The following is a 14,477-nucleotide window of genomic DNA, read 5'->3' as shown; positions in this document are numbered from 1 at the left end:
CGCAGTCGGCACAGGCGGTCCGCAGCCACACGGGGCCCGGGGCCGGTGCCCGTCCGTGGGCCGGGGAGCCCGCGGCGGGGCGGGGAAGGGCAGGGCCGGGGACACGCTGCCTCCCGCCGCCGCCGTTCACTTCCTGGTTCCTCCCGGCGGCCGCTCCACCTCCGCGCAAGGGGCGGCGGAAGGGGGGGTGCGGTGCCGTGCCGTGCCGTGCCGTGCCGTGCCGCTGCCGGCGCGGGGGCGGCGGGGCGCGCCGGACCCGCGGCGGCGGCGGCGGCCACTGGGTAGGTGGGTGCGACTGACAGCGCGGGGCGGGGGGTGCTGGGGGGCGGGCAGGTGTGTGCGCTGGCGGAGCGGGGCGGGAGCGTGAACTGGGAGCAGAGAGCTGGGGACCGGGAGCGGGCCGCCGGTGGATGCCATCCCGCCGCCGCCTGCGCCGCGCCAGCAGCTGCCCCCCGGCCCCGCCGGTGTCCCCGGTGTCCGCGGCCCGCGCGGTCCCTCGGCCGTGCGGGAGCCCGGGGATGGCGCGGCCGCCCAAGGGCCGCGCGGAGCCCCGCATCCCTCGGCGGGGCCCCCGGGCCAGGGCTGGGCGGCGGGTCGTGTCCCGCAGCGGCGTCCCCGGGAGCTGTGGGCATCGGTCGGGAAACGGGCGGAGGGCTCCGCTCTCCCCTCTCCGCCTTCCAGCGCTGGGCTTTAAATGCTGGGAAGCTAAGCACGTTAAATGATACCGGGCTAAATACGCGGTTTAGGTCTGCTCCGCGGCCTTTCGGAGCAGCGTTGAGTCCCCTCGGCAGGAAATTTAAAGTCGGAGCCTCCGGTGATTTCGTCGGGGTCGTGTGACCTGTCGGTGGATTGCAGTGGTCCTGTAATCTGCTAATGCGCTGCAGCGGTGGGACGTGCCCGGCAGCGAGCAGCTGGACAGCGAGTGGAGCTGACCATGTCGCTTCCGAGGTGGCCCTGGTCACCCGGCGTGTGGCTGCAGCTGTCCGATGGCACCGTCGGCCAGGTGCGACCTCGGCATCGGGAGTAATCCGTGTCGAAACCATGGCGCTGTACTGTGGCGGGTTTAGTTGAAATGGATGGTGTGTTTTAGATGGCAGTAGCAAGCGATCCGGACTGGTCTAGAACGGCAGCTTCTAAGTACTACTGGAGTAGTTCTGTAAGGTGAATTTTTAAGAAGAAGCAGCAATTCACGATGGCTCATTAGAAAATAGTCTTCAAGAAAACAAGGAAGAAAACAATCCTTGGGAAGAAGGAGGCAGCAGAGCGTGCCATTGAGGGATGTGGGTTGGACAGCAAAGTTCGTTTGTATGGCTTTCCTTTGATCCTGATCAGAAAAGATAAACTGTGTTTTTCAGCATGAGAGAGAGCAACTGTGTGCCAGACTCCTGGCACAGCAAAGGTGTGTGTGCAATGTCAGATCTGTAGGAAAGGAGCCCAAATTTGGATGGTTGTTCTGATACAGTGGAATCACAGAGAAGGAAGGGACTGGTGAGTTTCAGTGAGTGACTGCATTGGGTATCTGGTGGTGTACATAGCAAGGCATTAGTGAGGACCATGTTTTTCTTTGCTCAGTGAAAGCAATAAATAAGTCTTCTGTGTAGTGTTACAGGCATTTCAGTGGTAAGAGTCATCTTAAGGGGAGCCACGCCATTCTTGCATCTTTTAAAAATGCAGCCCCATGTGCAGATAAATAAAGATCTGCTCGTTCAAAGGCTATGACTGTCAGCGTAGCTCTTGGTGCTGCCTCAGTGATGCAATAGTGTTTGTCACACCAGTGGGACCCGCTGCTGGTAGTAAGTTGTGTCTGACTGAATATTCATTGAGATTTAGAAGGTGTGACACAGAAACTCTTCGCGGTTATAGGTTTATAAAAGGGCAAATATAAGGTCTGCCTAAAACCCAAAATATTTGTTGTGACATTTAGGACCTATAGCGGTAACATTTGTTGAGTATTTAGTGTATGTTTCTGCTTCCGTTTAGTTTTTATTTTGAGTGATTTGAGTTTTATTTTGAGTTACAGACAAGGGTGTGTATTTCAGTTTTAAGTTGCTTGTTTGGTAGTAGACAAAAGCATACAAATGTAATTTAATCCAAATAATGGGAGCAGGTTGCAAGGAAATGAATGCTTAATTCCTCAGCAGATGCAGGTCTGCTGTGCCCAAGTAGTTATGTGTTTCTTCTGGGCAGTTTCCTTTGTGTCAGCAAAGGGGAACAACTGACAGTCTTCAGCAGGATGTGTATATCCTGGGCAGTGGTAGCAAAGCTTTGGTGAATCTCTTTTTCTTACCTAATATGAATTTACTTTTCTTAGTGGGTGGATTGCTGTGCATCTCCAACAGAACAGGAGCTGGCAGTGTTGCATAGTGCATGCAGTTTAAACCTGTGTGTTGCATTATTTCAGGAGGACTTGCTCATGGAGCCAGTTTTACTGTGCAGACATTTCCCATAAGCTGTAACAGGGCATCTCTCCCATAGAGGAGACTAGATGGGCACCCACAGTGGTGTCGGTCTGAAAATGGACTGGCTGTAGCTCAGCCAGTCTCTGCAGATGTTAGTTGGCTGAGCTTATGCTTTTCTCTGATCCCTCTGCAGTGTAGCCATGACCTTTTTCTTAGGGCGATATTCTAGAATACAGTTTTTCTGCCTTCCTGACAGAAGACAGCAGGTAATGTAAAATATGACATGACAGAATAGCTTGTTGTCAGTTTTTATTTTCCCCATCCTGTGCTTAGCTGGTTGAAGCAAACTAAATGTGACCGACTGTACCTGGAACATCATGTTTGACCTGTGCGTGTAACTAATCTGAAGCTTCAGGTTATGCTCAAGAAAAGGAGACGTTAAAGCTTTCCTAATTGAAGCTGTGTGTTTCCTGGGTTGTGCATCAGTAAGGAAAGAAGATAGCCCTTGCCTGGAGCTGCAGTGCAGCAAGTCTGCCAGTAACACTTCACACATTGTCCTTTTGAGAGGGAGTCCAAAAGAATGAGCCAGCTTGTCTGCAGGGTGTGGGTGCCAAAGACCTCCCCATATGGCAGTCGTTCCTGGCTAGTGAGGTGCAAGGTGTTAGAGGCAAGGTGCAGCTCGGTGCTGGCTCACTGCACAGGAGCACTGGTGTGTTAACTCCTGTCACCTGCTTCTGGCTGTGCCCCCAGCTTGGGGGGTGCTTGGGAATGCTTCTGGAGACTGGAGTGAGAGATTTATCTAGGCTTATAGCCCTGTATCTCTTTGCACCACCAGTTCACAGGGTGACCATACGGAACCGGTGCTGTTACAGAGAAGAGGTAGGAGTTGTAGAAGAGCGGGAAAAACAAAAGAGAGGATAGGCATGGGAAGGTATGGAAATGGGAAGGAAGGCTATAGCAGCAGAGTTCAGCTAGAAAAATGTTGGGAAATGCTATTCCAGGAGCAAGTTAAACAGTAAGTAAAACAAAGAGGCAGAGGACTCACTGTTAAGATCCTTGGACAACAGAGGAATGTTGAATGAGAGGAAATGCAAGGCCCTTGTTGATGTTTCTGCTGCTGGGCCGGTGGTAGATGGTGTATTTGTGATGTTCAGCTGTGAGTTTTGCAGTAGTGCAGAACTAACAGGGGTGGCCGATCTTAAATGTGGTGCAGCATGCAGAAATTAAAACAAGTGGGCTGAAGCTGAAACAGTGTGAGTGAGTAAAGGTAGTGTAAAGCACTATACTATTGAAAAAAAAAAGTTAAAAAAAAGACGTATTCAGGTCTAGTGGGAAGGCAGTAGTACTACATCATAGATACAGAGAGGGCTGTAGCAGGTGATAGAGATAGTAATGTGATATGCATCTTTGTTCTTTGCAGTGACTACTTGAATTACTGATGTCCAGTATAACACAGAATAGATAAGGAAGATACTATATATTGTGTCTGGTCTTGTCTTGAACTCTCTGTATTTCAAAGGGTAGCAAAATTAAGGTTTACACACAGAAACTGTATTTTTTATGGCAACAAGGATCTCTTCTGCTTGCCAGTGCAAAAGTGAGCAAAACAAGAAATGCTTAGTTTGCCAACTCAGATGTTTTTTGCTGTGTTTCAAAAGCTTTAACATGCAGCAACTTTGAACCTGCAGGTTTTTCCAGTTCTCTGAAGAGGCAGAATACATTTCTTCTAGTTGTGATTTTAACTTTGCAGGAGAGAGGTGACAATTTTTTGGTCCCTGTGTTACTAATGTGCTATTTTAATGTATGCCTGGTGTACTTTCTGTAGTTGGCTTAGGGATCTGCTTAGGTGTAGTATGTAGATTTAAAATCTAAATGCCTTACAGCCTTCATACCTATATCGTTACCGACCCCTGTGTGGTAAGGCAGAAGAATAAACTACAGGCAGAAGAATAAAATCAGAGAGTGAGTGACTTGTTCGTGCTTGTGAAGAGGGAGCTGTAGCAGAAGCCGGTGAGAGCCAAATCCTGTGTTAGACCATCTTGAGTGAAAACGTATGTCTGATAGTTAAAGTGCTCTTTCTGCCTTGAAATATAGTATTTCAAATATTTTTTTTTAGACTAGAGAGGTTCTGCCAGCTTCTTATTATGATTAAAACTTTAAAGCTGCAGCTCTTTCCTGCTCTGCAAAATGTATTCCTTTTGCCATGAAAGTTGTGTGGTTTTTAAAATAGATGCTAAAAATAATACCAGTTTTATAGATAAACCTTCCCCTTTAATTTTTGTCTTTCTTTTTAAAAAAAGTTGATAGAGGACAAGTTGAGAATTTACATTCCCTTAATCCAGTGACTTGCTGTTTTAAGTCCTGAGTCAGCATGTAAATTGCAAAGCTGTCTAGAAGACCAGGACAGCTTCTCCTGTTTTGTCTCTCATAAGGCCGTGTATTCAGGATAACTGCAATGCTGTGGGAAAGCATGACATTCCCATCTGTTGTTTTCTGTTTCCTGGTGCAGTCTCTCCTGCAAGATTGCTCTTCCCTTCTGATGCTTAATTGCAGAGAGGTGGCAATGCAACAAAGATGGTATGTTCAGGACTAATATTTCTCTTTTGACATAGGTCAGGTAGCTTGTGTGTATTTGGTCTATTGGGAAACCGTAAGATTGAAGTGACAGAATTTCTCTGTTCCCCATTCAGCTCTGATAGTTAAAAACTTACCAGTTATTTTGTAATGGTTCATTACTTAATGACAGTTTTATAAAGTACCTCTTATCTCTGATGGAAGACTTATTAAGATCACTAACTTTGTGATCAGACCAAGTCAGATCCAAGTCTGACCTCAGTCTCTGGTGCCCTTGTGACTTGTGCCCTGCTCCTACATGTTGCCCCAATTTTGTCACTCATCCATAGTGGTCAGTGTTTTTGTACCTTGGACAGTAACTACATTGTCTTTGCTCTCCTTTGCTCAGGCTAGCAGCTGACAGGCCTTTTGGTGGGGGTGTAGTCACCAGATAACTCAGACTCTTAGGTCAGTCTTTATCGCATTATAATTTATTTATACAATACACATCCATTAGTTAAGCAGAAATTATACAGACATTAACCAGGAAGCTGTTACCATCTGCCCTGAGAGACTGCATACCACAAACATCAGGATAGGGAAACCCCTGTATTTGTAATTCAGAAAACATGGCCTTCTTTTCCTTTCAGTTTTACTGATGGAATTCCTCTGGCACTGTTAAAGTTGCTTCTTGTCTACACTGATGTAAATTAGAGGGGGACTGAGGGGTTTGTGCCTTATGTGGCTGCATCTCTTTTGAGGCTGTCATTCTCAGCCTGATACAGGTCTTCAGGATGGAGTTTCTAGATCTGACAGATGTCCTTGAGGTAATTTCCCCCTCTGCTTGCTGTCCTTAGGGAGAAGTTCCCTCTATGTATTTGTACTCCTTTTCAAATGTGTTCTTCAGAAAGGCATGACTTCAATTAAATCTTCCCCTCTAATAAGATGCTTCTCATATAAAATAATAAAAGTATGATTTTAGTGTGAGCCATTTTTACTAAGGTCTTGTTCTTTGAAGTAAGAAATAAATTAAAAATAGAAAGTAACATCAAAATAGTTGATTATATAAGCAGTTTTCTAAACAATTACTATAAAGCATTGTAATGCAGCCACTTACTCCCTTCACGTATAGAAAAAAGTTATAACTTGGTTACCATCTGTTTTTACATGCTCTCTATTCCCCTTTTTAAGGGAGATAATTCAAGCCTGTGCATTTACCCTCAGGAAACAAAAATTTATTTTAAGTCTTGTAATTTTTTAAAGATTTCTTTATGCCATTTTTCTTCAGTATGGGAACTGAAAGTGTTGAAATTGCCTGCCTTGAGGAGCCAAAGGATTCAGGAGACTCTTGAGACGTTTGTGATCCTTTTGCTAAAAGCAGATGCAAAGCTGGTAATGTAGTATTTAGGCTGTAACTATACTCCTTAATGTAGCCTGAATTTCCAGGAGAAAAATGAAAAAATATCTGGTAGGCACAATCCTGTTCCCTTCTCCTGGGGTGGCTGGAGGAGGGCTGACTTTGCCCTGTGATAATTTGATCTGAGTCATCGGGTGTCCTGTAAGCACAGCTTAACTTCTGTGCTTGGTTCTTCCCTGCTGCCTTTGCCATTGTAACCCACGATTAGGTTTGTACCCATTTGGGTTTTTAGCCCGAACTGGGGTGGGGTTTGTTTTGTTTGTTGTTTGGTTGGTTTTTTAACCATTTTTTGAAGTCCTGAAAGTATTCCAATGGAAATGCAGCTCTCTATAGCAAATTTGAGCCTGCTAATAATAGGCTTGCTTTTTTTAGCTGCCTTTCACAGACCTGTTAGAAATGTCCCATTGGCCCTCCAGGGTTTTGTAAACCAGGGGTTGGAAACTGCCCTGCCGATGGATATCTGGATGAATCTGCAGGAGACTGCCAAAAATTCTCAGCATAGCTGGCCTGGTTTGTTCCGCTACTGCTGATCAGATAAAGCTTTCTAGGCCTTGCAGCAGCCATTAGGAAAATACATATAAATACTGATATTTTCTTATTATCTCTGCTTTGGCAAGTTTTGACAAGCTTGTTAGATTTTAGCTGCATGGAAGTGTGGCAGGAGAAGAGCTCTTTTAGTTAGGAAACTCACCTTCTCATATGTCTGTTGCAATGGAAGATGAAATATGCAGTGTTTTAGTCTATGCAGTTTTATATACAGAAAAATGAAATAAACTTAAAAATGAATTCTCCTGCAGTTTCTGTCTGTCTGTCTGGAGCTGGTTGATTTTGTTTAAACGGACATCTGTCCTGTGGATCTGGATTGCCTACTTTAGCTGTCGTGAATATAGTATGACTAGTTACGTATGTTTGCTTCCTTTTGAAGATAAAAATTTAACTTTAGTGTTGTTTGTCAGCTCTCTAGGTACCTTGTGTGTCATAAAAGCCGTTTGGAAGTATTTCTTTAAAGTAAATAAAAAAACAAACTGAAAACTTAAAAAAAGGTCCATGATCTGCCCTGATCTCTCTTCTTTTTATTATTTTTTCCCCCCAGTATTGTTTTCTTGAGATTGGCAGAACTTGAAATTCACTTAGTTCATATGACAGAATGAAAATGTAACCTCTTCCCAAAGCTCAGTGTTAATGGACTTGTAATAGAGGAAATGATTGCAATGTACATAGTAATGCTGTAGTTCTGCAAGTCATATCCATGTGCTTGACTTCACTAGCATGAGTAATTACATGAAAATCAAAAGGTTCATTATGATGGTGGTTTTATGCTTGCTGTGAGTTTTACATCAGAAGCTCAGGTAGCTTTCAGGTACTTACTGGGTGAAGGCCCACATCATTTGTTTGTAGATTCTTAGCACATTCTTTGGCCGTCACAGGCCATTAAAAACAGGATTTTTTTGACATGGCTTATGGCAGGTAAAAAGACAGTTTATATAGGGTGTAATAGCATGTCTTAAGTGTTCATTGTAGCAGGAAGTGGATTTTTATTTGTTTTGTTTACATTTCTAACTTATGTATTACATGTTTTTTGATTGTTCCCGTAATGCCAGATGCCTTCAGATAAAAAAAAAAGAAAAGGTCTTTGCTCTGTCATATCATTAAGCTGAATTGATGTGTGTGTTGTCATTGTATCTCACACTTACCTAGTGGCCTCTCTTGTAGCCTGACACCAAGAGTAAGTCTTTAAGCCCTTTGCCTACATTGTTTACATATTGTTTCCTCCAGAGCAGGCGGAGCTGACATACTCCATCTGTATTACAAATTAAGTTCATATGCAGCATGATTGAAGGGCAAACCAGTTAGGGCAAGTTACTGCTTCCACCCTGCTACAAGCTTTTTTTTTTTTTTTTGGTGTTGTATTATTTATATGAAAATACCAAATTGGACAACATAAACCAAAACAGATGTTTGTGTATGTAAGAGCAAGGAATTAAAAAAAACCCCACTAACCGGGTCATGTAGGAGAGAAGCTGAGACTCTAAGCTCCTATAGCTTGACTCTTAAGATAATGAACACTAAAACACATATGTATTTTTCAAATAATGTATGGTGTTTATGTACTGATTACTGATTTATTAATTTTGTTGCCTAATGTGCCCTCTTAAGCAAGCATTAAAGGGCAGAGTACATTAAATAACAAAATTGTCCTCCAGCCATAATCAGGGGCCTGTGCTCTGTCCTTTTAACTCACTGCAGAAATGGGTCTCCAGACTTTCAGACTGAGGGGGCCTCAGGGCTCCTTCCAGTTTCTCCTTAGACAGTTACACAGCAATAGATTTTTCTTACTTTTTCCCCCAGTTTAGCTCAATAATATTTCTGAGAGAGAGCTGTAGAACTTTTATTGGAGTGAAAGCACTTCCTGCACTTGCAAGAGAGATTAATTTTTATTTCACTGCTGAAGTGTGCTGTTCATGACTAAACCCACAGCTTTAATCACTGTGTATTTGTTCAGCTTTCAGTCAATCTTTGCTAATACTGACCCTAAAGTGACTTGTCAAACTAATTCCTTTGTTAAATAGGAGTTTGCTTTTCCTGTGACTGTTTGCTTCCTTTGCTTTGGGATACAAAACCTTAGAGGAAAAAAAAGGCTCAGAGTCTAGGCAAAAAATCCGGAGAGTCTGTGTTCAGGACTGTCCCAGCTTGTTACTGCACCTGATTTGTCAAGTCTAAACTTTCAACTGAAAATTAAATGCCTAAATTACAGTTTTCTTTCTTACTTGTTTAATGTAACATGATGTTCTTGTCAATTAAACCTGACACTGTTGTCAGGTGTGAGTCTTTAATTATGTCAGTTTTATTTGAGCTGGCAAACAAGCATAACAGTTTTAATCAGATTGTTAAACAATGCAGTGGAGGTTAACCTGTTTCCTTGAGGGAGTGGAAGAATTGAGTCTGAGAAATACTTGTTAGGGACTTGTTAAGTCTCGGTGAATGTATGAATACATAATTGTCCTTACAGAAATTGTGAAAAATGGGAGAAAAGGTGTGGATTTACCAGTAGGTATAGAATTATCTGAACTTAGACCACCAGATCATTTGGGTAATCACTGTTTATGAAAATTATATAGCTTGTCTTCCTAGATATCAGGAATCATGAGGTTAAATTGTAGCTGTGGTTAAAATACAGAGTAATTACAATGTGTTACGTGAATTTTGTGAGTAAGGACAGGGTTTTTTGTTGTGGGCTTTTTTCTTGCCAAAGTAAATGACATCCTCACAAGGACGTTTTCATCTTGATTTTTCTGTTCTGTGTGACGTGTGTATAAATACAAGACTGATATGCTTTAACATTAATCCGTGTGACTTTCTCCGGATTCATAAACCATCTTAAACTCGCTTGGCAGCCTACTAAATGTTCAAAGTGGAAAGATAAGAAAATACCTAATTCTCCTAGTTTATTTATACTAGTTGTGTTCTAACAAATATTGTAAATGGTCTAGTTCATCTGCTTCTGTGCACCTTGGAACTTTGTGCTCCTGGCTTTTGCTTCTCACTGTGGCCACAGCAGTTCCAGTACCTCTCTTCCGTGTCACTCGCACGCAGGCACACAAAGCTCATCACTTCTGTGCTTGGATGTAATTAATCATCTTGCTCATTAATAACCTTACTCTTTGGCCGTGAAAGAATAATTGTCCTCCTATGAATTTGGTCTTAAAATAACAACTGAAAAGTAAACTATCATCTCCTTCCCTGTTGAGATAGGTGCAGAAACATCTCCATTTAGGTTGGTGTTAGGCAAAGTAGAGCTCTCTTCTTGTACTTGGCAGAACTTAGCCATAAAATTTGGAGAAAAGTTTGAGGTCCTAGGGACTTCTGCAATTCTCTCAGTATGTTTTCTGTAAAATATATCCATTTTTAAACAAAGACAAAAATAGCTTCAGTGTGAACTTTTTTGGCAGAAAACATAATTAATAGTGTACATTTTCTCTGAATGAAAATGGCATAATGAGCACTCTTTTTTGCAAAGCCGTGAGAAGAAGCCTTACATTTGGAAATAGCAGGAGGCTGATCCCTTCCATTCAGGGATATGCAATTCAGTGTGTTTGGTAGTAGAATTATTGTAGCCGTTTTTGTAGAAGGTGGGTCTTTAGAGGGTGTTGTGTTATGAAGCGTTTGGAGCAATGAGGAAATACTCTGAGTAGAAGTGTTTTTGGAAGAGTTTCCTGGGTGTGTAAAGAGCTGCTTTCATTCCAAGTGTAGCATTCCAGGTGTGCTCCAGCATTGAGTGGTGGATGGATTGTGTGCAGATGGATTGATCCCTTGCCAAAGACGTAGGAGCACCTTCTCTGTTTTCTCAAATGCCTAGTATTGGAGGGAGTTACATTTAAACAACAGCAAGCACGGCACATGCCTGGAGCAGTACTGTTCCTGGTTCCAAAATGGATCTCACCCTCTGGGTAGACAAGGTGTCTGCAGAGCTAGAGAGGACAGGGCAATGTCAGTGTTGGTGCTCTTGCTACAGCAGAGTGGAGTTGGCTGGAAAAGGGGAAGCGAAACAGATGCCATTGAGGGATGGAGCAAAGGTGGCAGGAGAGGCATGGCAAAGCACAAGTGAGGCCAGAGGAGGAGGTGAGAGTAGGAGACAGCTGTTGTTGGGAAATTACATCCTTCAGCCAAGACTAGTAGTTCCTGTCACGATCCTTTCTGGGATGCTTCTTAATCAGTTCCTGCAAATCTAACTGTACAGCTGTTTGTTTTTGCACTTTGACCCCAAAGCTGTGAGTCAGTGGGTAAGGAGAAAGGAAACCTCTTCCACTTGCTAAGTTTCCCAGTATGTGTAGGAAAGACCCCTCCCTTCCCCAAATCTGAAGCAGCAAAAAGGGACCCCTGCCACCTGTGCCAGGACTTTCTCTTCTCCCCTCGCATGACAGTGCCAAGTTCTTGCTTCAGTTCCTGTTGTGGCAGCTCCTGTTGGCTCCTACCTGATGACTTTTTCTTCATTAAAATGCTTGTTGCCTTTCCACTTAGGGAGGTGGAGGTGGCATACAGGTAGACCTAGTGTGTAATTAAGCACTTCTTCAAAGCACTTAGAGTCTTCTGAGTAAGGAGTGTTCCGATAAGCGCAAGAGTGTGGTTTCCCAATCCATTATTTTGTGTTTGATTTATTTACCTTTTTTACTTTTTCATTTCACTTTCTGCAATTTTCCCTCGTGATGACCATGCCATTACGCAAGCAGAGGTCTGGATGTCTGGCAGAGCAGTGAGCATTGTTTCTGACTCTCTTTCAGATGCAAGTATGGACATAATAGCCTATGATGATTACTCCAGTCCACCGCTTCAGAGATATTGAAAGGACACCTGAATACCTCCAGCCGGAAAAGTGTGTTCCACCTCCTAGCCGCGCTTCCCTGGGAACAATGTGGTTTATTCGAGATGGCTGTGGTATTGCATGTGCTGTCGTTACCTGGATGCTGGTGTTCTATGCCGACTTTGTAGTCCTTCTTGTCATGCTAGTTCCATCGAGAGATTATGTTTATAGTGTCATCAATGGCACACTGTTCAACACCTTGGCTTTCCTCGCTTTGGCTTCACATTTTCGTGCTATGCTGACAGATCCAGTAAGTATACACCTCTCTCTGTGTGTCTCGGAAAGAAACAGGCAGTGTTTTTCTTGTCTGCTAGATGTTGGGTAACTCAGTTGCTGAGTGAGTGGCAGATTTAAATAACTTTTGTGTGTCAGCCTGCTGAGTGAGGCTGCTGATGTGGTATGCTAATTTTTCGTCCCACTCAAGTCGGATGCAAAGTCAAGGACTCAGTGTTAGATTCCCGGTGTGTGAGCAGCTCCTCTTTTTGCACTGGGAAGGAGAGTGTTTCTCTCTGATGCTGTTTTCTCCCCAGTGGCAGATCTTGTGTTTGTGGCTTGTTGTGTCTTGATGAACAGGAAAGCTAGAAAAGCTGGTTTTGGTTGTCTGCCTTGGCAAGTATTGCTTCAGCAGAATGGAGCAGAACATGTGTTGTTTTGAAAAGCTCTGTTACCATCTCTCATTCTACTGGTTTTGTTGAGTGTATTGGACAATGCTGAAATAAATACAGTCTGAACATGCTAGGGCTGGCAGTTCTTAGGCAAGTTGGGAAGCATCAGAATCGTGAGATCCCCTTGTATGTATCCTTAGGACATTGCTTTGAGAGATCAGATCTGCTGCTTTCTTGTCTTTCAGTTTGTGACAAGATGAAGTTTAGCACCATGATGCTAATTCTGAATGGCCTGTGGTGGTCTGTTTTGCTTAATAGCCTCTGGACAGTACACTCAATCCAAAACCCCATCTCCACTAGTCAGTGGAAGGAAAGACAAGCTTAGGCTTCTCCTGTCCACTTCCTTGCAAGTGTTCTTGTTGCTGTTGGGAGTGGTGGTATGCCTCTGATACTCTGTTCCTTCCAAATGTTATTTCCCCATTGAAGCCTTGTTAGGTGCCATTAGGACTTCAGTATAATCTTTGTTTCTTAGATTCCAGCTCTTCCAGAAGCCATAGCACTGCAGAAATGGCTTGATTCAGGGTAATCTCACAATTTATGGTAAAAAGACAGTTGAATTAAATGCTGCTGCTTCTGGGCAGAAGTGTAAGCAGTAGTTTAGCCTCTGAAACTTCTGATCGTTGGACTCGGAGGGTTGCAGCAGTTTGTTAGATAGTTTGTATGCTAAGGGTGGTTGTTAATTATTGTGTGTTGTGTGATTTTTATGCTTAGGGACCTTCAGGTTGCTGGAATTATTTTGCAGAGTTAGCAGCAACTCTTCTGAAACAAAAGCTGTATTTTGAAACGGGCCAGGCGAGCAGTGTTGGAGAAGCAGATATAATCTCTGTTGAGAATAATTGAGAAAAGATATGTTAATTCCTAGTGTGAGGTGGGATTTATGTATGGGGATGGAGAGCCAGTGGGATTTTGTTTCATTTTTTTAATGAGGAAGTCAGCTAAAGAAAATGCAGGGGGAAAGATACAGAGAAGGGATGTGCTGACATCTGGGAGACAGTGAGAGTCTGGGATTAAGGAAGCTTCCAGGACACAGGGAACCAGGAGCACATACAGGATCAGAATGAAACAGAAAGCATTGCTGAGGCAAACAAGCAGAATTCTTATTATAAGTAAATGAACAATTCAGTTATTCACAACTGATAGCCTGTGTCCTGCATTTCAGGAACTGCTTCCAATGGGTCTTTGCTAAAAGCATTCCTAAAGTTTTGAGCTTTGCTGCATACTGAAGAGAGAGAACATGAGTTGTAGCATTTTGTGGAAATTGGTTTTGGTAATTTTTAAGTTAGTCAGGCCTGTTGGGAGTTTTGTGGGGAAAAAAAACCCCAAAGACTGCTTAAAAAAGCCTTATGGCACTGGTTTAATGTGCAGTTCTCTCACTCGTGTATCATTTCTGTTTATTGCTGTTAGGAGGTTGTATAGATGTATTAAAAGGAGATGGTATCATCAGAAATCTATTGAAATACTGCATCTTTGTTTTTATTTCAATAAAAAAAGCCTACATTCACAGAAGTAAATTGTGCCAATGTACCAGCAGTGATTTCATACACCGTGTTTCATGGCTTTTTTTGGTTGTTTTTTTTTTTTTTTTTTAGCAGAAGTTTCTTTGGTTTAGTTTTTTTGAGCAAATTAATGTCCCTGTAAAGGCTGGAAACTTATGAACTTGGGCTCCTGTAGCAGCAATATGTTACCTATTTAAAGATATACTTTAAAGTGGAAATTGCACAGCTAAGAATGTTTTACCGAGTCTTATTCAGGTGTGATGATTCTTAGGGTTCACCGTTTGAATGTTAAACCCTAATTTAAATAACAAATACACAGTGGAAGCATAACTATAAATACCTGAGTTGTTTACCAGCAACTTCTAGTGTACACAGTGATACTTTAGAAGAAGCTGCTTCTACTGGCATAAAACATCTGCGATTCTCAGTTTGTGATATGAAACACTGACATGATAAATTTGTTGATGTGAAAAGAGGGATGAGGATTCTTAAATATTTTAAGGTTACTGTAGGATTACAAAAGACTAATTGCTTAAGTGAAGCTAGTATTACAAAAGACTAATTGCTGTATTGATGTTTAAAAAAAAA

At 42.9% G+C, this 14,477-nt stretch overlaps 1 protein-coding gene across 3 annotated transcripts in view; it reads left to right on the top strand.

The window, feature by feature from the left end:
* The first annotated feature begins 200 nt into the window (after positions 1–200).
* Positions 201–14,477, top strand: part of ZDHHC3 (zinc finger DHHC-type palmitoyltransferase 3) — a 33,980-nt gene continuing 19,703 nt past the window's right edge. For 2 of the 3 annotated variants that reach the window (XM_069007532.1, XM_069007534.1), the window contains exons 1-2: positions 201–281; positions 11,649–11,978. In XM_069007532.1, coding sequence (XP_068863633.1) covers positions 11,673–11,978 — 306 coding nt within the window. In that variant the 5' untranslated portion in view covers positions 201–281; positions 11,649–11,672. Of the gene's footprint in view, positions 286–11,648; positions 11,979–14,477 lie in introns of all 3 variants that reach the window. The other variant, XM_069007533.1, reaches the window with a different exon arrangement.

Source organism: Aphelocoma coerulescens, chromosome 2 (assembly GCF_041296385.1).
Source record: "Aphelocoma coerulescens isolate FSJ_1873_10779 chromosome 2, UR_Acoe_1.0, whole genome shotgun sequence".
In the NCBI taxonomy this organism is placed as follows: domain Eukaryota; kingdom Metazoa; phylum Chordata; class Aves; order Passeriformes; family Corvidae; genus Aphelocoma; species Aphelocoma coerulescens.
The sequence above is the reverse complement of the archived record's forward strand: the minus strand, read 5'-3'. Positions and strand labels throughout refer to the sequence as shown.